The sequence below is a fragment of the Lissotriton helveticus genome, chromosome 10 (genome assembly GCF_964261635.1).
Source record: "Lissotriton helveticus chromosome 10, aLisHel1.1, whole genome shotgun sequence".
NCBI classification, from domain to species: Eukaryota; Metazoa; Chordata; class Amphibia; order Caudata; family Salamandridae; genus Lissotriton; species Lissotriton helveticus.
In genome coordinates, this window is record NC_136071.1 from 450911014 (window position 1) to 450935725 (window position 24712).

The following is a 24712-nucleotide window of genomic DNA, read 5'->3' on the forward strand; positions in this document are numbered from 1 at the left end:
GGAACGTTAGCGATTGTATGTCCACTGCAAGGAAAGAAGCATGTCTTCTTCCTATCAAGAGACAAAACATGTATTACATACAACACTAAGATTCACACCTACATCCGCATGAATACACAGAGAAACGCATAGAGAAACACCTGCATGAATAATTTGCATTCTGCATTTATAATGAAGCATATTAGCTCTATCACACAGAGGCATTTCCTCACAGTGATACTCACCCAGCCTTTTGTGGGTGATGACCTCACCTCACCCGGCAACGGCTCGGGAGTGTGAGGCCCCGCTCTGTAGTGTAGAAAAAGGACACAGTTAGTCCAGAGATCTACTGTGTCCAAACAAAATTACTCTACACCATTACACCAACAAACGTGTGATAGGGCCATGACTGCCATACTACTACACCCACCCCTCAACTCGGTGCTCAAAGCACACTCAGTGAGCCCACATCCTACAATGTGCCAAGCCCTTAGATATCAAATGGGCATGAATGATCGACATGAAAGGGCACTCTATGCTCCTTCATAACATAACCTCTTATCATGGAGAAAGCAGCCGAACGGCTGGCGAAACGGCTGACATGAGGCTTACCTATCCGTCGGTACCTCCGATTTCGAACCGAGCAGAAGGGGAGGAACTGATTGTAGCGCCCTCCAGCCTTAAATACCAACCGCTGTTTAGGTTTGGACGCCAAATGCGGCGTACGTGCGTATAATGAGAAAGGGAGAATGCGCGATCGAGAACACTGCTCTATCGCGCATGCGCAATACCGAAGAACCGACAAACAATTTCTTCGAATGTCAGTCCACAACGCACTTTCTCATGAGGGACAACTTGTTGAACGCTCCCGTGTTACCTTGCTAATAACAACGCAGGGAACGAAACGAACCGTATACCAGGGCACGCTTACTCATCATTAAACATATTCCTGATCATACAACTACCATAAAGCCGTGCGCATGGTCTATCAAAAACCACTGTTCACTAGGCATGCGCTTAGGCGAAGCGTTTGGAACAGGTTTGATATATAAAGATATATCTATATCAAAAGAGCGCCATTTGTGCTAACAGAACCATAGTAGTGTCATCAAGTGAGTTCGAATATATTGTCACATCCACATGTAATGCTCACAATGTATCAGGTGGTGTTGAGTATTAAAAGGCAAAGCGCTTGTTCTCAACGGCAAATGTAGAATATGGGGGTGGGTCAGGCAAGATAGGCAGAGGGGCAACATACACAATTAAGTTGGGTGAGCTATAGGGATATAAACAAAAATTAACTTCATATCCATATTCAAAGACCCGCAACTAAAAAGTTGCTCATAATACTAAAAAACAAAACAGTGTGTGGAGGGTCAAGGGGAATATTTTACGACCTGTCTGCTCACAGGTCGTAAAATATTCCCCTTGACCCTCCACACACTGTTTTGTTTTTTAGTATTATGAGCAACTTTTTAGTTGCGGGTCTTTGAATATGGATATGAAGTTAATTTTTGTTTATATCCCTATAGCTCACCCAACTTAATTGTGTATGTTGCCCCTCTGCCTATCTTGCCTGACCCACCCCCATATTCTACATTTGCCGTTGAGAAAAAGCGCTTTGCCTTTTAATACTCAACACCACCTGATACATTGTGAGCATTACATGTGGATGTGACAATATATTCGAACTCACTTGATGACACTACTATGGTTCTGTTAGCACAAATGGCGCTCTTTTGATATAGATATATCTTTATATATCAAACCTGTTCCAAACGCTTCGCCTAAGCGCATGCCTAGTGAACAGTGGTTTTTGATAGACCATGCGCACGGCTTTATGGTAGTTGTATGATCAGGAATATGTTTAATGATGAGTAAGCGTGCCCTGGTATACGGTTCGTTTCATTCCCTGCGTTGTTATTAGCAAGGTAACACGGGAGCGTTCAACAAGTTGTCCCTCATGAGAAAGTGCGTTGTGGACTGATATTCGAAGAAATTGTTTGTCGGTTCTTCGGTATTGCGCATGCGCGATAGAGCAGTGTTCTCGATCGCGCATTCTCCCTTTCTCATTATACGCACGTACGCCGCATTTGGCGTCCAAACCTAAACAGCGGTTGGTATTTAAGGCTGGAGGGCGCTACAATCAGTTCCTCCCCTTCTGCTCGGTTCGGAATCGGAGGTACCGACGGATAGGTAAGCCTCATGTCAGCCGTTTCGCCAGCCGTTCGGCTGCTTTCTCCATGATAAGAGGTTATGTTATGAAGGAGCATAGAGTGCCCTTTCATGTCGATCATTCATGCCCATTTGATATCTAAGGGCTTGGCACATTGTAGTATGTGGGCTCACTGAGTGTGCTTTGAGCACCGAGTTGAGGGGTGGGTGTAGTAGTATGGCAGTCATGGCCCTATCACACGTTTGTTGGTGTAATGGTGTAGAGTAATTTTGTTTGGACACAGTAGATCTCTGGACTAACTGTGTCCTTTTTCTACACTACAGAGCGGGGCCTCACACTCCCGAGCCGTTGCCGGGTGAGGTGAGGTCATCACCCACAAAAGGCTGGGTGAGTATCACTGTGAGGAAATGCCTCTGTGTGATAGAGCTAATATGCTTCATTATAAATGCAGAATGCAAATTATTCATGCAGGTGTTTCTCTATGCGTTTTTCTGTGTATTCCTGCGGATGTAGGTGTGAAACTTAGTGTTGTATGTAATACATGTTTTGTCTCTTGATAGGAAGAAGACATGCTTCTTTCCTTGCAGTGGACATACAATCGCTAAAGTTCCTGAAAGATATGTAATTTTTTCTAGTTCACTCTTGCTAGTTTTCAATTGACACGTATCCCGTGTAGTTGCAGTAGCTATGTCTTAGGTCCTGAAGAAAGCCGGGAAAACTTCCCATTAGGCTGAAACATGTCGACCGACCTACACAGCGCCATAGGATAGTCTTACTATCAGGCGTGTTTTTTACTTTGACACACAGCCTCTCATTTGAACTCTTGTGCTGAGTCTATGTAGTCAATTTTATCCCTCACTTTCTCTTGGGCACTGCACTTTGTTAACGATTATTTCACTGTGAGTCACATGGCTAGAGCATTGACATTCACTCCTGTGCAGACACTATATGGTCTGACCCTGGTGTTAAATGATCAAAAAACAATTCCCCACATGACGTGAACTCCAGCGTAAAAGCTAAGCTGATGGGTCTGTTTCTAGCATATGTTTCTCAAACAGTATTTATACACGTGCATCCTTTTGTTTCACAGTGATAAGTATAGTTATACACCATCCCCTGACCTGGTCTGCTCTGTTGTGTTTAATGTAGATAATGGCCCAGACGTTGAGAAGATGGATTTGCAATGAAAAGGTGGTAAGGTGGTTACTTCGAATTAACTAATGACGTACAGAAATTCAGTAAACACTGTACCCTAAACACCTATGGAAAATATTGAAGAATGTTTCGTTCCTGGGGTAGGAGTAAGGAGGTTTTTCCTTGTCATGTAGTTTAGTTTGGCCCTGCAGATTTCCCTGGATGGCATCTCTCAATACCCACGTGGCTTTTAGTAGGCCATAAGTAAGTCTTTTAGGGCCCTATAGTGATGTTTGAAAGGTGTGTAGGTGTTAATTGCCAACTTCTTTTCAGGTTTCTCTGACCTGGCCCACAATAAAGCATATGTGTAGTTTATTGGTCCTTTCTCTGGTTCTAAGGATGCTCTATGCACATTTCTTTGGATCCATTTAAACTATTGAACTGATGTTTCTAACACTGAACACAGAAAAGCATACTGGGGAATTTGTAGGGAACCCTTTTTGTCTGTTCTTACAGACATTCTCACTATTCTCCTAAACCTTCGGTTTATCAGGAGGTCATTTTCTCTATCAATAGTGATCAGCAATTCATTACTGCATCTTGTTTCTGGTCCCAACTCAATAGAGGAACAGGGATATAATTGCCCAGATATCGAAATGATATTGCCATGTTACATGGGTTGTTGATTTGGGAGGTTGCATTTCTCACATTTATTTTAATATCTTGGGGAATCAGGGCATGCCAGGAAAGCTGCCCTCTTTCTCTTAATTATGAATCATGCCCAATCTTCCATTGTCACATTTTGTTTTGCTCAGTGGTATTCATGGTGCTTCACCAGTGCTATTGTCCATCAAGACTATGGTACACTGAGTCCATCTCACAATTGCCATGCAGCTATGCAAGTGTCAGTAACGCGTTGGCTCAATGTGTCATCTGTGAGTGGGTGACTGATACTCTTCTTCTTGTGGAGAGGGAGCATTGAAATCTGTGCGCATGTGAATCATGTTTAGTAATATTCAGATGGTCTATCAGCACAAGTGTCTCTGCTGCGATTTGCACTTGCAGCCCAAAATCATGCCTGCGTCGTCATACCTCATTAGAAAGGCTGAGATGAGGAATGTGTTGGTAATACCTCGTTAACATACTTTAATCATAATTTCTTATATTCGCTCTCCTTCGTGTCAGTCTTTATGCTCTCCCTGGCCTGCCACTCAATCCAATGCTGAGTTTGTGCGGGATGATGCGTGGATATTAGTCTGTGTACCAGCCGCCATCTTAGTCACCTTTGGTGGTTGGGAAAAGCAAGAACCAGAAAAGAAAAGAGAAGCAAACTCCAGCCTCAGAGGCACAGTCTCACTTAATTAGCAAGGAGGAGGAATGAGAAATAATAAGACTGAGAGTAATGAAAATTACAAGTAAGTACTATAGACGTTTGTTAATAATAACTGGGGTTGGGAAAAGGAGGTCTCCAAAAGCCATGATTTGTGTGCTTCCTTTTATCGATTGCATCAGAGGTGTATAGAGTACACATAGAGCATTTTTTTTATATTTCATGGAAGCGCCTCCTTGGCTAGCCAGTGGATGCAGGGGTCTTTGAAAAAATTAAAGTGCTGTAAACATCCTTCATAACACCTAAATCTTTGATTTTAGTTCTTTGCAAGGCATTCCCATGTGATGAATTTGCACTGAGAATGCTCTAATAGTAGATCAACATACAAGTATTTTCTATTTTTTTAATTTGTAGATATTGTGTATTTTCCCAAAGGTATTCTTATGGCTTTATTACCATTCTTTAGTGTAGACAGAGCTGATGATTCGAGAGACGAGGCCTCGAGTGTCTCGTGATGCCTCCTCTCCTTCCTCAACATGGCAATAAAGATCACAATACTCTCAGCACAGTAGCGTATATGGTTTATGAACTTATGGTTCATTATGATCAACTGGCATAAATAAAATTGTTGAATTAGAACCATGACACAAGGGGTTAAATATGTGCAGTGAGATAAAATTACATTGAATAGGCCTTTTGAGTATTATCATTTTTCTCTGTAATCTGTCAGATGTTAAGCAGTATTTTCTCACTGTAATTGTGCTGTACTATAAAAACATGGAGTTTGTTCTTTGCACTGTAGTATTATAGTGGATGAAAACATATTTATAGGGACAATAGTTTCCACTTACTAGTTTATTGGATACATGTATTCGAACTTGTAAGGCTAAAATGTTTTATATGGGTCAACTGTGGCATTTTGTTTAGTGACGCGTGTCCTATTTGTCCTTAGCTCTGGTGACTGTCACTGGAATAAGTGTCTACATCGCCTATTCTGCAGCTGTGTTCCGGGAGGTTGTCTGCACCTCGGGGAAGGAGATCCTTGAAGGCATCGACATACGCTTTGGGTGGTCACTAGCCCTGGCCTGGGTCTCCTTCATCGCTGAAGTCCTCACCGGAGCAGCATTTCTAATGGCTGCCAGGGTGGTCGGCCTGAAACGAAGGCGCGAGCAGACATTTTGAGCCGAAGGGCCCAATGAGAAAATAATGCTCTCAAAGGAATAATGATAGAACACTCGATAATTTCGTGGAAGACTCTGTGTGACTCATTCTCAGCACTTTCTATGAGAAACTAAGAAGTTGACAGAATATCCAAGAATCTCTTTTCAGAAATATTATGCCTAGAAGTGTAAAATAATGATTTGCTATTTTGTTTTTTCCTTTCTACAATAGCTAACCTGGTGGCCTTTGTGACCGTGTCTATTTGTAAAATGTAACTAACGTCCGCATCGTTATACTGGACTGCTTCCCCCTGATCAATGTAAAAGGCTGGAAGAAGCTGCGATTATTAAAATTTCGAGCAGGGATTTTTCAAATTGCCTCGGCCTGCGACACCGAAGAGTTGCTCGAAGAAGGACCCCAATTAGGGAGCCAATCTCCTCGGATGAGCAGTGGGTGCAGGATGTGAGATTTTCAGTTGGAAATGTAAGCATAGGACAACAAACGAGAAGCTCGGTCACATTAGAGAGGTACCGACCAATTATCCGCGCCATAGAGATTGCTCACGGACTCTAAGTAAGAAGCCTCTGGAATGTTCTCAGAGCTGCTGGTTTGCGAATGACAGCAGCTGTGAGGCAGCTTGAAGAGTGCACCGTATTATGTTACTTGTTCGAATCTCAGTCTTGATTTGCTGCTACCTCTGCATTATGTTGTGCCCATTCATTCTGAGTGGAATCATGGCAAACCGTTCATATTATTTTTAACTGCTTCGCCAATCTTTTTATCAACAACAATGTGCATGAACAAAACGATGGGTAAACATATACCAAAATGAACCATGAGTGCATTTAACTTTTTGGGAGGGGGAGTCAGAAATTGTCAAGACAAAAAAAGTTTACGACATTTTTTAAAGCTCGAACGCTCTCATTTGTAGTACCGTTTTAGAGTGTGTTCTCCTGCTTTCCGCTTTCAGGTCTGAGAAGATAACGGAGAACATGGTAGCTAATCTCATAGCTAACACTCCCAATCTGAAGGGAGTGAATGTGTGGACCAAGGAGGATTTCATGGGAACAACCTTCTAAAGGAGGATAAAGAATGTCCACTGGTTTTACACTTTCAAGTGCTTAAAGATGTGTTGCTGGGTCTCAGGGTGAATACTCTAGGCCTGGGATGCGAGGGGCACATTTCAGCTGAGAGTTGGGGCACAAGGATGGAAATATCCTCAATGCGGGTGGTGTGGGACTCATATTCAGCAGACTCTTGACCCCCTGCACCCCCAGTCCCCAAACACTCAGGTATTAAAGGAGTTAACCATTGGGGAAAACAATCAATTGAAGGCAGCACAAGAAGCTCCATTCCAGGGTCTATGTATTAATGTGAGATCTATCCCTAAGCACTCTGCTGAAGTGTGGGACTTGATGGAAGATCAGAAGCCAGATATCTGTCTCCTCACCGAGACCTGGCTCCAAAACTACTCGCCACCGGCTTTAGCTATTGCTTTTCTGGAGGATTATACAATCATGAGATTAGATAGGAGAGGCAAAAGGGGGGGGAGCTTGGCAATAGCCACGAGCGCCCCACACTATTAAAATAGTGGACACGGTGGCGACCACTTACATTGAATTAACGGTGTTTCGGCTGGAGTCCTTCAAGGGAGCTAGATGGATGGGGGCAGTAGTGTATCACCCCAAGGAGAAAGCAAAACATTGTTCTGTACATCATTATTGGAAACCCTCACCCCGTATATTCTACAATCCGACTATTTCCTACTGACTGGGGATTTTAACCATCACTTAGAAGACCTGTCCATTGTAGAGTCGGTGTGTGTACTGTCGGTTATGGAGTCATTAGGCCTCTTTTTGAGAATTCAGGAACCGGCACATGTAGCAGGTCATACCCTGGGTACTATTTTTACGAATTTACATGACCTATCAGCAGAATCTCCGCTGGGGCTAACATGAACTGATCATATGGCACTAAGATTTTCCTTTAGAAGGCCAGAGGTAGGAAGTCAGCTCCAACATAGGGACAATCCTCGTAGGGCATGGAGGAAAGTCACTCCGGAAGCGTTCAGGCTGGCTTTTAGCACACCTGTATTAGAAGAGGGGGTGGCTAGTGACATGGCCCTAGAAAGATGGGAGACCACCATTAGCAATGCCTTAGATAGAATCGCCCCTCTCAGAGTAGTGAGTGCACAGGAGAGGCAGTCGCCAGCCCCCTGGTACTCAGAACGCCTTAAAAGGGAAAAGGCGCTCTGTAGAGGGAGCGAGAGAAAATGGAGGAAAACTAAGTTGCCGGAGGATAAGCTGGCCTATAAACTGGCACATAGAGCATACCTAAAAAACTGTAATACAGCAAGGAGAGCATTGGGGCACACAAATAGGCGAGGCAAAAAACTCCTCAAAAGAGCTCTTTAAGATATTAAAGGAGTTCCCAAACCCCAAAGTAACCAGCCCCTCTATTTCCCCCACGCAAGGGATTTGTGATGATCTGGCCAGCTATTTCAAGGAGAAGATCGATAATATCTATAGTTCTCTGGGGTTTGGAGAGGCATCAAAGGGGATAGTCTTCCCTGGGAGGGATTCTACACTACCTAGGTTCGACTCTTTTGTAACCATCACTGCTGAGTTAGTGGAGTCTGTACTTGCGGCGACAAAATCTGGTTCTCCAATTGACCCGGCTCTGCCGTTCATCATGTCAGAACTAGCGCCGGTCTTATCTCCCTCGCTCTCAGAGGTCTGTAACATCTCGCTGGCCACGGCCACATTCCCCAGGAAATGGAAGAAGGCGCACATCAAACATATGCTGCAGAAGGCGTTGGGAGACCTGGCAGACATGCAAAATTATAGGCCAATCTCCCTTCTTCCATGCTGTCCTAAGGTCCTGGAGACTCTGATTAATCAAGAACTCACAGGTTATCTGGAGCAGTTTAATTTGTTGGACCTCTCCCAATCGGGCTTCAAAGCAGGGCATAACACTGAAGCGGCCCTGGTGGAGGTCACTGATACAATAAGGATTTCATTGGATAGGGGGACTCAAACAATGTTGGTGCTCCTGGACCTGTCAGCGGCCTTCAACACCATCTCTCATAGCATCCTGCTGGACAGGCTGCGATAGATTGGTGTCAGAGGTGCGGCCTTGATCTGGCTACAAAGCTTTCTGAACAACAGGACACAATGTGTCCAATTGGACACATTTGTGTCACCGACCACGGCACTGGACTAGGGGGTTTTCAGGGATCCATCTTAAGTCCCACCTTGTTCAACATGTATGTGGCCCCTCTGGTTGCCATTATTAGATCTTGCGGTTTTGAGACGATCTCGTATGCGGATGACACACAGGTGATAATCCCCATCGAGTTGTATCCAACGGCAACCAGAGCTAAGTTTAAGTTCTGTATGTTGAAAATAGCCACTTGGATGAGCAACAATTTCATTGAGCTAAACTCCAACAAATTGGAGATTCTCCTGTTTGGGAAGGCTGAGGAACTATGGTCAGCAGACTGGTGGCCTGCGGAACTGGGGAATGCATCCATTCCAACAAAGCAGGCAAAGAACCTGGGAATCATGATGAACAATAAACTTTCTCTGGAAGAACACGTGAAGACACTCTCAGGCACATGCTTTGGAATTATGCGGATGTTGAGGAAGATCTTTCCGTGGATCCCCCTTCTGGCCAGAAAGACCTTAATACAGGCACGACTAGTTAGTAGATTGGATTACGGTAATGCACTACTAGTAGGAGTGAGGGAGGACCTATCATCTAGGCTGCAAGTTGTGCAAAACACTGCTGCGTGGCTGGCTCTCAACAAACCTGCTTATACCCTGTCTCTACCTCTCCTGCAAAAATTGCACTGGCTTCCCATCAGGAAGAGAGCAGTGTTTAAGCTCCTGACTTTAGTATTTAAAACAGTGCAAGGGACGGGCCCGGCATACCTAAGGAAGAAGTTAATTCCCTTTGTTCCGAGTCGCCAACTCAGATCGGGCAACCAGAAATTGCTATGCCCTTGTAAAATCAATAAAAACAAAATGGTTGGATGTGCTTTCTCTCATTTGGCTCCCTTCTACTAGAATAGACTACCTGATGAGCTCCGAGCCTGCACAACATTGGGGCAGTTTAAGAAACAGCTTAAAACATGGATGTTTTAATGGCCATAGTGTTGTAAGTGACAGAGAGTGCGCAGCCAGGGTGCTGAGAGATCCCTCTGGGGATGATTCATTGCGCAATACAAATTTTAATAATAATAATTATTATTATTAAACACAGCGTTGGCAATGGAAGTCTTTCACTCTGTAGTTCCTATTTTTGGAAATATGTTGGCTTGTTCTTTCCTTCAAAATGGGTTTAACTGAAGCACTGAAGTGAAATGACTGCTCACAGACGCTTTCAGCAGGTACATTTTAGGGATTTCTTTGCTAAACCAGCCAATAAGAATGAGAACTTTCAGCTGAGCAGTGAGCACATTTTAGATTCCCTGATTCCAAGGCTATATTATGGTAGGTCGAAGAAAGCAGAAAATGTGCATTGGTGTACAGAAAAAACATTTATCAGATTATGGTTAACTTTCTTTACGCTATATTACATTTATCCTTTGAAAATCTTTGTTTACAGGTTACAGACACAATTGTTTTCACTGCTTACTATTTGCAGGATTTACAAAGATAGGGCTCAATTAACACTTTTGGTGATGTATAGAAAAAATACACAAAAAGTGTCAATGGAATTACTCAACAGATGTTTGTATCACACCAACTGTTTATGAGCAAAATTATCATCGGATTCTTTTTAACACATAATGTTAATCGTATTTATGTTTGACTGATTTAGCATGCCTAGAAAGCTGTACAAGAGTAATCATCACTGAAATCTTTCAAAAGTTAAGGTGGCTGCTTATGTCATCTAACCAACAAATTCTTAGAAGTAAAGTTCACTTGGAAGTTTACAAACTCTCTCTTGCTCCTAGGATCTGGAACTTCCTCCCTAGCCAGAACTGGCACTCGCCCTGCTCTTCATCAAGAAACTGAAGACCTTTGTAAATGTAAATGTAAATGTTTGTCAGACCTCATTCAGGAGGTCAAGCTGCAGATAGAGACTACTCGGCCCAAACCGTTCTGGTGGAGGCCTTTTGCACTTCTGCCCTGGGGCCTGCCTTACTATGGCTCTGTAAACTGGGCAAAGTAAAACTTTTCTCATTTGACTCTCAGTGGTAGCGAGACATGTAGTCACAAGCTTCTCAAGGAGGTTAGTTTGGGGGGTTACTCCGTTTCAAGAATCAATACCACCCATCTCTGCAGTGCAGTAAGATCAATGACCAACACAGTGCTTCTCTTTGAAGAAAAGACAAACACTTTATCACACAGAAAACCTAGAATTCCACTGCACACTCAATAATACATAAATACCAGGTTCCCAGATGTGAGTCTGTGTGCTCCACTGTCTCTCATAGGTCCTTCCTTTTATTGGGTCCACCCTCCCAGGTTCAGAGTTTGATGCAGGTCTCCTGTTGCAGCTTGTCCCTTCCCATTCAGGTTTGTATTAGCACTCAAATTCTCTTCCTCAGTCTTTCATGAAGTTTGTTCGAGCTGCACTGGGCCAGGTTTGGCCCTCCGCCATGGCAGGATCTCACCAGCAGATGGAAGTCTCCAGATGGCATCTGGCAGTCTCCTTAGGGGTTGAGTGGCATCTGGTCTTGCAGCATATTGCTTGATAGGTCCTGGCAGGACTGTCAGGTACTGTTGGGACCCTCTCCCAGGCAGCGGGGTAGAGATCACAGCTCACTCTTGCAGTTAGATGGGTACTTAAAACATGGCACAGCGCACTGTGATAGTGAGGACTTGGTGCTTCTTTTTGAAAGCAATAGCCACTCACTCACCTATAGCAGTTCTTCTGCACAGCAAAAGCCAGGTGCGATCTTCGGTACACAGTGGCTTGAGGCGACAACGTTGATTCTTCATGGGGGGTCCAATGGGCACTCTCAGCTCACCTACCCTTCAGTAGTAGCTCGGACCCAATAGCACACTTGGCAGTGTTTTAGTCACACTGTCCAATTGTGGACTACCAGCTGCCACTAATCCCAGCTTTAGCTGGGCCTACTACACGTGCAGACTGCTCCAGGTGCCACTCTCGCTATGACAGGGATAAATGATGATGGTCACACTGCCTAATCTGGCAGTACCTTGAATCCTTTGGCACACTTGCTTATTTATTCTCTATTGGGGGGACACTACACCATGGTTAATTACAAAAGTTTCTTCCACGACCCTCTCCCAGCCGCGGCCGGTAGTGGGAGTACCGGCCGGGCGGTGACGTGGGGAGGGGGAGGGGCAGGGTGGGGGGTAGTAATGCATGGATTACGGACTTTAAAAGGTAAGTAAACATAAAAATAAATAAAACGAATTTCGTTGCACACACTGCAATGCAAAATGCGATGCAGTGTGTGCAACAAAATTCGAAATGGTTTGGGTTGGATCCCCTTTCATGTGTCTTGGCCAGATTACCATCCAGACTTGGCCTCTTTCTGAAAGGATGCTTTGCCCAATAGGACAGTCTCCAAGTGAATTGCACAATACAGAAATACAAAGAGGTAAGTGCAGGCTGCACCCAGCTTTTACAATTCCTACTCACAGAGATCAGGAAAAGAGTCAAGCATGTGTGCCCCTTTAATAGAGTTCTTTCCTTAACAACAGGTACTGCAGGCCTCATCCTGCACCTCCACCGCCTGCCTAGTAGCAGCTGCAGTCAAAGTTATTTAGGACCCAATGTATCAGGAAGAGACCTGGCATGTGTATTAAAAGCTTCTGTTCTCCTTCTTCTCCATGGTATTTGGTGCTCCCTCACCCTTTCCAGGAGATGCCAGCAATACACACATGCTGTATGAAGAAAGCAACCTCTTCTCTATCTTGTACTCCGGTCTAGGCTGTGGGCTTCCAAAATGGATCCCACAGGCCTGTATCATTGTAGTAGTGGTGCTGGAACAATTTTCAGACTGGGGGTTCTACCATCAATGTTCATTTGTGCTTTCCTGTTTATTTATTTTGAAATATCTGTACAGTTCATTTATCAGTATTTAAATTGTGGATGATAAAAGAAAATTACATCCCCCCAGCCTTTCCTGTCCCACCAGCAAGACTGTCACCTAGTTCCCTCTGGAAAATGCTCACACTTTGCAGCAGGAGAAATAAAAGTAAACACCAGTCCCCATGTTAAAAGAATAAGCAGCAATTTGTCAGAAGACTAGAATGACATTTGACTTCTGTCTTTGAATGCACAGCAAATGTGACAAGATAAAAACCAAAATTAAAAGTCATATTTAATGCTCTTTCACCTTCGGAACTCCAGCATGGTTGTTTGGAAGTGCTGTAGCACACCCTCCCCGGATGCCTACTTCCAGCACCTATTATAACTTGTTCTCAACACCCTCTCACATCTGGCACACATGCACAATGTACGACACAAATGATGTTGAGTTCAGGATTATAGTTTGATCATGAGCAGCAGAACTTTGGATGAATGAGTCTGAATAGTTCGCATTCATGTCTCACAGGTAGCCTGTCATTAGAATGTGCTAACCGGGTATTCTTCCACCACCGCGCTTCATAACTGAAACCTGCGCCAGAGACGGAAGTCTCCTGTCTGTATGAGAGTTCACTTGGTGATCCCCTCCCGGTTCACAGTTAGGCCCAGAACCTATCTGCACAAGGCAAGCACAATGGAATAGTGTCTGGCATGAGCAGAAATATAAAAAAACAGCATCATAGGCATGCAGTTTTGGCACAAAGAGCAGTGGACACAACTGTGCATCATATAGGGGACATTCCCGCCCCAACAACCATCCTCTTCGAGGACCACATCATGTGTGTGTAACCCTCTGGATAATGAACTCCAGTGGGTCATTCTGGTTATTCTACCCGAATTCTTCCTTTATTCATTTCCTTTGTACTCCTTCCATTTGCACCACCTTTGTAAAGTGTTCCTTTGATTTCCACCTACATTTTCTCTATATAAATCTCCATGTATACAATTATTTAACGCTTTTACCCTCTTTTTCAGTAACCACTTCCTTGAAATAAGCATTTGCAATGCAATAAGTCTTGCTTTTACGCGAATTTGAGCTATTGGCATTGAAATGGCAATGCCTTTTATTTATGTTTTGGTTTTTAAAACATAAATAAAAAGTATTGTCATTTACAATGCTAATAGCTTAAACTCTCGCAAATGTGAGACCTATTGCATTGCAAGTGCTTGCATTTGCAATGCAATAGGTCTCGCATTTGCAAGTGTTTAAGCTAATGTCATTGTAAACGACAATGTCTTTTATTTATCTGTATTGTAAACCAGCACATAAATAAAAGGCATAATTATTTACAATGCCAATAGCTCAATCTTTCGCAAATGTGAGACTTATTACATTGGAAATACTTGGTATATGAAGGACGCAGACAGAGTGACAGAAATGTACGCAAGGAACAGTAAATGAAAATACAGTGCACAGCAGGGAGGAGGACGATGGGGTGGGGCTTCCCAGGGATTTATTTTAATGTGTTTTTATATAGCACAAACTTTACCCGAAGGTGTCAGAGCGCTTTACCATAGAATCAGTTACATCCCATATGGACTTTAGAGTATATACATAATAATGTTTGTGGTAATTTCAGGGAAATAAACATTAAAAAACAGCCCCCACACCATAAACAGGCCACAAACAGCAAAAAAAAAACAGCCCACACGCTGACCTGTATTGCCAGTCCTTGTTGTACTTCCAAATTGCCCTACAGGCCAGTCCTACCCTGCCAACACAGCACAGCAGAGAGCGCTTAAATCACAGTTAACTGTACTTTTGAAACAAGTCACTGGGCCCTCTTCTTATATTGTAAAGAGACAAATTGTTGTTAATTTATATGCACTAATGCGTGCTCCAAAGTTCCTTTCCATCCAGATATCAAAGACAAAGAACAAGGGTCCGGTTTCTGACGAACTAGTGCCTATCTGCTTTGGGGCACACATCTTTTTAAAAGAAGCAGACCGGAAGTGGAGAAACTTCAATTCAATGAACACTTGCAAATGAACTTTTTGAGGTTCCACCCGTCACCGTCCAAGATCTGAACATTGACAGCAAAGAAGACATCATGTGCCAGTTAACGATCCAAGATCAAGGAAGTGGAGATCGTATGATGGCCTACAGAATAAGACGCAGCAACAGAACAACACTCCACGTCAAGCTTTCAATGAAAAAGATATGTACAATTGTAATGATGTTATTTGTTATGTTTGTAGTTTCAGTAGCAACATCCCGCTGGTTAGCAGTGCGATCTGAGAGAGAGAAAGGAGCTATTAGCAATATTAAGTTTGTCACGACCACAGAACTTCCCGTGTTCCAAACACTTCCTGGTAACGAGCAAACTGGGATAAGCACCAGCAGTAGCTATGACACCTATGCACCACCCACCTCGACACCTTTCTCACCCCAAGCAGACCCCACAGATAGGGACTTGGTACCTGAACTCACCCTGAATTCCCCTATGACAATTACACCTGAACGTCCCCGCCAAAAGAAAAGACGTGTTAGATATAGAATGAGTCGCGAGATAGTGCCAGTTGGATATACTTCGTGTACCCAACGTAAGGAAGAACAGGCTTTACAAATTACAGACTGGATCAGTAATCTCCAAAAGACAGTTGTTTACACCTTCGACCAGCACTCTATGCCTCTATGCCTCTATGCCTGATTTCCACTCCCAGCGCCCTAGTGATAGAGCAGAGGATAATGAGATTCGCAACGTTCTATTAGACAACATGTGGTACAGAGACATGAGGGAGGTTGGAAGAAAGGTCACAAATGAGTCCTGCCCTGTATGTTCACACATTCCACACGCTGTAGGCGCAGATAGATTGCTCTTTCCTAAAGAAGTCCAACCACCCACAGCCAAATGTCTCCTACACCTGTTTCTTTGCCGCATACATGGTCAGATACAGCTCCACTCAGCCAAAGTGGATGATGCATTTGTAAATACCACAGAATGGGATGACAAGTATGTAACATTTAGGGTCATCACTAATACATTGGAAATTGAAAGGAGAATGGAGGTTTACCGTGATATGAAAGTACGTGCCGACATAATGCAGATTTGGGAACATCACTATAAGAAACTAGGATACTTCACCTTCCCAACACCCACATCCAAATGCCACTCACCTGAACATCACCAATGTAACCACACCCATGACACATGCCCTTGTCAGTGGAGACCTATTCTACACCTGAAGGCCAACATTTATTTCAATATCAAATAGAATGGTCCACATGACTTGATATGTAAGGCAGCCTCCTTAGGTAGCACAACTGTAGGACGAGAGCACGAATATAATTTAAATGAGGAGATAGAGAGGGAGTGTGCTGAGATATGGGGTAGGGAAACTAGAGGATACACATCCAGTGAAGGTACACCATACACACAGAAAAGAGCATACAAGCTAAAAGTCTCCTCTCCTTTGCTTCCTAGGTAATGGGACGGTACCTGTGGGCAGGAATGCCAATTGCAAGAGCACTAGATTTAATTCGAACCTGAAGTACGGCACATCCATCCTCATTGGTATCTACGGATCTGCGGAGATAATATGTATCTGCAGTTGCCTCCCCAATGGCAAGGACTTTGTTCTATCGTGACGATGCATGAATGGCATCTCGTCGTCCCAGCAACAAACGTTTCCCACATCCATCCACACCCAATGGCAGGTGATGTCACCCTGCCCCACCACCGAAAAAGAGAAGTCAAAAAGTACTCCTCAGATGACACATTCCATGAGATTCCGGAAGATTTCAACGATGCTTTACTTTGGGGGAGTTATCCCCATGTTCCAGACCAAATCCAATGCCCGATGGCTCCAAGTAACAAGATATGAACTGATGCAGCTTGTTAGCAACACCCGTGATGGGTTAAACGCCGTGGAAGAAGAACTACGGCCTTTGAGACTCATGGTTCTGAAACAACGCTATGTTTTAGACCGGTTAATTACGATGAATAGTGGTGGATGCACCAGGATGGGAAAGTCGTTCTGCTGTGCCTTGATATTGGCCGATGATGCGGATACCAGAACACTTACAAAGGCCATTGGGGATTTGGACAATTTGGGACAACAGATGCCTGAGGATGGAAATGCAAAAGCAGATGTTTTAAGTAATTGGTCCAATTTGGACTGGACGCCTTTATGGCTATCTGCAGTACTCCTATATTATGTGTGCTTGTAGTTGTGTATTGCGGAACACAGATTATGTTGCATTATGTTAGAAAAATAAGGTCTAAAAGAGTTGAGATGAACTACACAGATGTGAACACAGGTATGCACAGGGGACAAGGGGAGGATGTAGAGATAGCAGTGTTGAACATAGAGCGTACTGTCTCCGACCCTCACTTAGAGCAGGTTCCTTCTGAAAGTCAGTACCAGTCCCCAGCACATGGTGGCCCACCGCTTCTCTCAGGGAGAGACTTGGTATGTCCCTATGAGACAATGTGTAAGAGATTAGGAGGACCAGGTGAGGATTTAGGAACTACTTCTTTATAACTCGCCCTGGCCACTTCCCCCATCTCCAGCTAAGTATGCAGTTCGTATGATGGTCGAGATGTTGATTGGTTCAATGATATGAACCAGAGGGGGGAATGTTGGAGGGTGAATTTTGTACCTGCATAGCTATCCAAGGACACACCTATCACCTGCACGACATGACCCCTGTGTAGGCCCTGCTGTTTAGAAGTTACAGGCCTCAGTTACGTTGCCCTGAGCACTGCCATTTTCTCTTAGCTTAAGCAGAAGCAGAAAGCAGGTCTGACCCAAGCTTCACCCAGCTGCTCTTGTCTGCAAGGACCCGCACCCCTACCAGGCCCCACCTCATTGTATCATTCTCACAAGCTGTATAAGTCAAGTTCCTCAATAAATCTTGCAACATACCCCACGTCCCCCACCTAAGCCATGAATAGAATAAGGGAAGCTCCCACCACAACTACGTCAAGCAAGATATCCGATAAACTAAGGATACATGTGGCGAAATATTATCGCGGACTGCCTGATTGACACATGAATAGAACCCTTCGAAACAATAATAACACATTTCTGATTAATGACAAACTTCCAGTCAGAATGGCAGGAACTCAGTCTAGGCTAACGTACGTGCCACACAATTACGAGAAGGTAGTCACGTTTACACCGATGATGGGAAAGTCACCAGACAGGGGCGTGAGAGGCGACAGAAGGATATGTGGTTCGAGGTGACGTGATATAGCGTGACCATAGGCCCCTCACCCCTGAACAATATAAAAGGCTGGTCCGCCAGATTATCGTTGAACTACTCCCCGTCAGCACATGGGTGGCGGACAAGAGTTTTTCCCAGGGGTTATTTGAGATAGCCCTTGTTTTATGTACTTAGGTTTCATGTACTTGTATTCTGCTCCTCCATTGTATATTCTGCTGTTATGAAATGCTTTTTCCTCTTTACATTTAAAGTTATATTTCGCTAATTGAAATGTTATGTTTTCTCTGACATTGTTTTATGTCCGCAGCGTTTAGGGTGTTTAAACTTGTACTTTCAGGATATCATACATGCAGTGTTGAGTGAGTGTGCCCAATAATATGTGCTTAACCTTTTCTATGCAATCTGCCTCGGCTCAAAAGTGTACTTAGAGCAAAGCCTCTCTCATAGCAGCTGTAAACTGTACTTTGTAAAACTCAAACTGGTCCATGTGACTTTCAAGAGAATGCTGGGTACAGGGCCAAGTACTACGTGGTTTTTGTGCTATCATTAATTATTTCTAGAAGCTGTGTCTTCTAATAAAACTTGCACAACGCTCAGAATCAGTCTCCAAGGTTCATATATTCATTTTTTCCTGTCTTTAGTGCAAGAGTTCCAGGACTACCCCGGTGCAAATTAAGCTGTCCTATTTCCCTTGGTTCTCTCTCACGGTCTCCCCAGCGCGGCTTCTGAGCTGCTGCACCGAGTCCCCTGGCCCCTCCTGCCCTCAATTAATCTTCCCTCCGACATTAGTCTGGTGGAGGGAACAACCACATACATTGATCTGTCAGTGACAAGCCGGTGAGATGTGATGTGATGATCAGAGCTGGGAGTGTTCCTTAGTGTAAACAGAGCAACGGAAAGGCAATGTAGCCATTACCTTCCAATTGGGCACTATGACCGCCACTGTCACTGCGAGTCACTTGCGAATGGCATCCAGTAATCCTCAGTGACATATGACCTCACAAAGCAGGAATGTAGTTGCGGCCCTTGTGTCACAATGGACACAAGGTCCGGCTACCACTACCATGACGTGCCTGTATTCCTGGCATTTGTCAAGCATGTCAACATAGTCCATGGGACCTTGGGCTCTGGTATTGTTGATGCTACTGTTTCTATAGCTGAATTAGGGAAATACTGTCGCTACCATGAGGCATTAATGAACCAAAAGTTGTATATGCTCATGTGCATTGGGGATGGACCACTCTGTCTGCAAAGTAGTGGACATAATATCACGAGGGACATGTGTAGGAAGGTGTAACTGAGTGAGTGCTATTTGTAAAAAGCCTTCCTGTCCTTGTGTGTCTGAAAATTAAACAAAATCTTATTCCTGTGTACTCCCCTCTTCTTCCACAGCTCTTTTCCTTCAGGTGGGGCACTTCCCTGTATTTCTCTAAGGTGCAGCTGTGCAATGAATCATAGTGCTGTGTCTGCATTCATTTGCGTTTTCTCAGCACTGGGCATGTGTGACGTATAGCTGTACACAGCGGTGCATATCCGGAAACATATTCTTTATCTCTTCTAATCCATCTGCGCATACATATTCCTTACTATTTATTTTACCAAACTGTGTGGTCTTGGGCCACTCATTTCTCTTTGCTCATTTCCAAAGACCAACGTATATTTATACAATCCTTTTTCCCTTTCTTATCAAGCTTATTGTTTGCTGTCAACGACAGGAAACCTTTTTCCTGTTTTGGCTCTACGCCCAGAATATGCAGTCTGGCCAGGAACGCTATTTATGAACATGGCCCGAAAATAAAAAGAAACTTTATTAATTTGTCTGCATTCTATAATATCTGAAAACATGTGTTGTCTCTATTTGCAATATGCAAAATATACGTGTTGTATTATAAAATAAAAATATTTTATTTGTAATGCACATGTTCACTCAAAATGATGTATTTGTAATAAACAGCAGATCCTTATTGTATTCCAACTCAAGGTATTCTTTGAATCCACCTTAGAAGGATGAAATGCTCTAGCAGCACATGATCTCGTGACTCATGATATTTATTTATCTGAAAAGAAATGTGGTGCAACTAGTGTGCATTCCATTCCATCGTTTTATCTCTGGCTTGTGCCTGTGTCAGCTGCTGCTGCATTTTCGGAGGAAAGTCAAATCATTCTATTCAGTTGCTCAGTCTTGCAATATTTGGTGAAGTTTACAGTGTGAATTCCAACGTGAGCGCTATACCTGGAGTGCTGCATTTGGCAGTTCCTTGTTTTTAAAATACCCGTTTTTTGTCTTTTATTTATCCTATTTAGGAATACTTATCCCTTGTTCTTAATCAGCCTGGCCTCGCATACCCTCCACTCTGTCACCATACTTGCACTATAATAGTGGAAATCACCGCTCTTTGTGGGTCCTTTGCCCCTGACTCGTGGCGGCCATTTTAGGTGAGTGGGTCCTAGCGCGTGTTGAAGTCCTCTCTCTACCTCGCTAGGAGAGTACTTAGGTAGCCATGTGGACGCGCAGCGGCCACGCGCAGCGGGGACGCCGGACTGATGCCGGAGTTACGCCAGAGTTCAGCACGTCTGTGCCCGTCCGGGCCCAGACGGGCTTAGGGCTGGTCCCCCTGCCTATCTCACAGGAGCCACCCTCTACTTGTTTCAGGTATAGGAGGGATGACCTTATTTCTTGGCGGTCCCCAATTGCATCGACTTGTAGTTTTGCTCACGTGGACGGATATCCGTTCCACCCCTGTGGGGCCTGCAATTCGGATCTGGATGACTCTGTGTTATCACTAGCTTTGCTGAACTGTCGCTCTCTACCCAACCACGCGACCGAAATTAACTCTCTTATTCTTGATCATAAACTTGATGTCCTATTCCAGAGACCTGGATTTCCTCATGCTCCGGCCCGGACATGGTCAGAGCACTTCCACCAGGCTTCCTTATATTTCATCTAGACAGACCTGTGGGGCGGGGCGGAGGAATTGCCATCCTTTACAGGGATACGTTAGTGTGTAAGGCTCAAGATGGAGGGCTGAGCGACTGCGAGAGCTGTCAGTTCTCCCTACGTCTGTCGCCTACGGCGTCCCTGGCGGGCCTTCTTATTTACCGCCCCCCTGGGACTATGGGCAATTTTATCAACTCCTTCCTCGAAACGGTCGCGCTCCTTGCTTCCTCTACTGCCAACTTTGTGGCATTGGGGGATTTCAACATTCACTTTGATGACCCTTCTGGCTCTCCGGGTGCAGATCTGCAGTTCGACCTCAAGGCGTTTGAGATCAGCCTGGCCAACTCGGGTGCAACGCATGTGAAGGGACATCTGCTTGATCCTATATTCTCAAACTCGGATCGCCTCAAAGTACTGCCCGCGTTGGCTCTGCCCTGGACAGACCACTTTATGGTCCCGGCCCGATGGCAGCTCGATGTCTCAGTGGCACCAACCCCCAGGGTATTTATGGTTGAAAGAGCTTGGTCTAGGCTTCCAGTGGACACTTGGGCAACACATTTGGAGTCGTCCCGGCCCCTTCTTGGGTCTGATCCACTGGTAGCCGATGTGAATCTTAGCACCTGGCTGACCAATTCGCTCGACGCCATTCTCCCAAAGAAAAGATTACTTACCAGGGGTAGAAGAGTGGGATCAGCCCCCTGGTATACACCAGAGCTGAGAACACTCAGGAAGGGCTGCAAGAGGATGGAGCGGATTTGGAGGAAGGACTGGAGTGAAAACAGCCGGACAGAATATCGGGTGGCTCTCGGTACCTATAAATCTGCCATTAAGGCAGCGAAAGCTGTGTTCTTTGAGGAGAGAATAGGTCTCTCTTCTAACTCCTCGAAGGAATCTTTCAGGGTTATCAGAGAACTCCTGCAAACTCCTGATCCCCCGGTTACTCACGACAACCCACGTGAGAAATGTTCCGAACTGGCTTCTTTCTTCAAGACCAAAGTCGAAAACATCTTGGCATCTCTCCCTCGGCTAGCCCAGGAGACACACTCGGGTGGCAGCCCAGGGCCTCGACCCGGGCCGCGGTCAGTGGCGCTGGATTCCTTTGGTCTAGTCATGGTGGAGGAAGCTCTCGGGGTCATGGCGACTGTGAAGAGTGGGTCCCCGCGAGACCCCGTACCGATGAAATACCTGAAGCAGGTCGCCCCTACCATCGGCGGCCCTGTGACTGACCTTATAAACCTTTCTTTTTCCAAAGGAGTGGTGCCCCCCAGTTGGAAGGGAGCGGTTGTCAAGGCCCTCTTGAAGAAGCCTAGCCTGGACCCCGCCGACCTTGCTAATTTTAGGCCCATCTCTCTGCTCCCCGGCATTAGCAAGGTGGCGGAGAAACTCGTGAATAAGCGCCTATCGGGTTTTCTGGAATCCAAATCCCTCCTGAGTGATTCCCAAACGGGTTTTCGTCCTGGTCAGGGGACGGACACTGCCCTGCTCGCAGTCGTGGAGAATGCCAGGAGCATTTTGGATTCAGGGGGATCGGTGGCAGTCATCCTCCTGGACCTCAGTGCGGCATTTGATACCGTAGACCACCAGGTGTTACTCCATCGGCTGGCGGGGGTGGGGGTTTCCGGGATGGCCCTGAAATGGTTCGCGTCATTTCTAGAGGGCCGGACGTTTGAGGTTTGGGAAGGCCAGGAGAAATCAACATCAGTCCCTCTCCAGTGTGGTGTGCCACAGGGCTCATCGTTGAGCCCTACATTGTTCAACATTTATATGGCCCCTCTGGAGAGTGTGGTGCTGCCACTGGGTATTAAGATCATCAGCTACGCTGATGATACCCAGTTGGTGGTAGGGCTCCCCCAGGCGGCAAACCAACCCGACCGGCTGCACACCTGTTTATCTCAGATCTTTACGTGGATGTGCAGCTCGGCACTCAAACTTAACGGTTCGAAAACCGAATTGATGATGCTAGGGAACTCCCCTCCCTCCCTCTCACCGAGCAGCTGGCCCAGCTGCCTGGGAATGGCACCCACCCCCAAACAGGAGATTAAGAGCTTGGGGGTGTGGCTAGAGCAGGACCTTTCTTTTAGGACTCACGCCAAAAAGACAGCAGGCGTGTGTTTTGGTCTGCTCCGGTCTGCCCGGAAGATTCTACCTCTCCTCCCGATGGCCTCGAGGAGGCTGCTAATCCAGGGACTCATCATCTCACGGCTGGATTTCAGCAATGCGCTGTTTCTGGGGGCTCCAGAAACAACCCTAAACAAACTACAGCAAGTTCAAAATGCTGCTGCCAGGCTCTTGACGGATCTGCCCAGGCGTCAATCTGCCCGCCCGGCGCTTAAGGCGCTTCATTGGCTTCCCATCAGAGAGAGGGTGAATTTTAAAGCACTCTGCATGGCCCACAAAATCCTGCAGGGTAAAGGGCCACCGATCCTACGGGAGATGGTCCAACCCTATAAGGCCCCTCGTACCCTGCGCTCGGATCATCAACATCTGTTACAAGTGGCGAAAGTAAGGAAGGCCAGGACTGGCGGGAGAAGATTTTCCATAAACGTTGCAACTTTGTGGAACTCCCTTCCGTTATTCCTACGCTCTGAAACGAGTTCCTTACGATTCCGCAAACTTTTAAAGACCCACCTGTTCCCTGTCTAATGTCTTTCTCTTCTGTTATGGTGCCTCTGTTTTTTTTTTTGGAAGAGTGCGGGGATGCCCAAGGGTAACCAGGCGCGATATAAAACTCAATTAAAAAAAAAAATAAAAAATTATAACTCTCTATTTTTTAATGAAAATGCGAAATAAAATACTCGTCGACAGCGTGCAATGAGACACTGAAGAGGGCAGTCTTCAGGGCAACGATCAAACAATACGACATAACTTGAGGAATTTTTGTTTGACAGACATTATTTTGGTTGGTGGTGTATCAGGAATGGAGAACGTCATTGTCTCATTCTCACTGAAATATATTCTCATGTTTATTTTGGCCATCAGATCACGTCCCAAGAGCTTTACTGGGGACTGTGGTGTGTAAAGTAGACGCTGTTGAATATGTTTACCTCCTATTTCTATTTGTACTGGCTCTGTGAAAGGGACCCTTAATATCGCCCCAGAGAAATCTTGTGTGTTTGCGCTCTGGTTGGAGATGGGCAGTGCCCCCTCCTTGATACAGGAGAACGTGGCACCTGTGTCAATCAAAAAACTACACGTGTTGTTGTTAATCATGACATTCACAATTGGGTCCTCTCTAATGTTTGTGAGGCATGACAAGGGACACACTAGAGTTATCTGTGGGCTTTCCTAACTTGCCTGGTCCTGCTGGGTGGTGCCCTGTGAAACCGAATTGATGGGGGGCAGTACTGTAGCTCCCTGTGATACAGGATCTTGAGTCTGGGGCACCATTTGGTACTCAGGCATGTGTTGCTGAGGTAGCTGTTGTTGTATGTGATCTTTTGTTACCTGTGCGTTACTTCCTAGCACTTTTAAGGCACCTTGTGAAGATTCAGTGACAGTAGTCACTTGACTCACTGGTGTAGCTAGCCTAACTGCATCATGAGCTTTTGTTTTCTTTAACTTTTGCTGTTCTAGTTTAGCAGTTGCATTCTTAATAGCTAATTGCCTTGTTTGTGACATTAGAGATCCAATGTCTGAGACGTCGGGAAACTTCCGGCGCAGTTCGTTCCATAGCGCTGATCTTATCTTATTGAAAGGATCACCATTCAATTCTGAATTAGTGGTGGATAGCCTTGCGTCGATGCGTGAAAACAT

At 45.1% G+C, this 24712-nt stretch overlaps 1 protein-coding gene across 1 annotated transcript in view; it reads left to right on the forward strand.

The window, feature by feature from the left end:
- Positions 1-6598, forward strand: part of TMEM114 (transmembrane protein 114) — an 875397-nt gene extending 868799 nt beyond the window's left edge. The window contains exon 4 of the mRNA XM_078664297.1: positions 5572-6598. Coding sequence (XP_078520423.1) covers positions 5572-5801 — 230 coding nt within the window. The 3' untranslated portion in view covers positions 5802-6598. The remainder of the gene's footprint in view (positions 1-5571) is intronic.
- The last annotated feature ends 18114 nt before the right edge of the window (positions 6599-24712 follow it).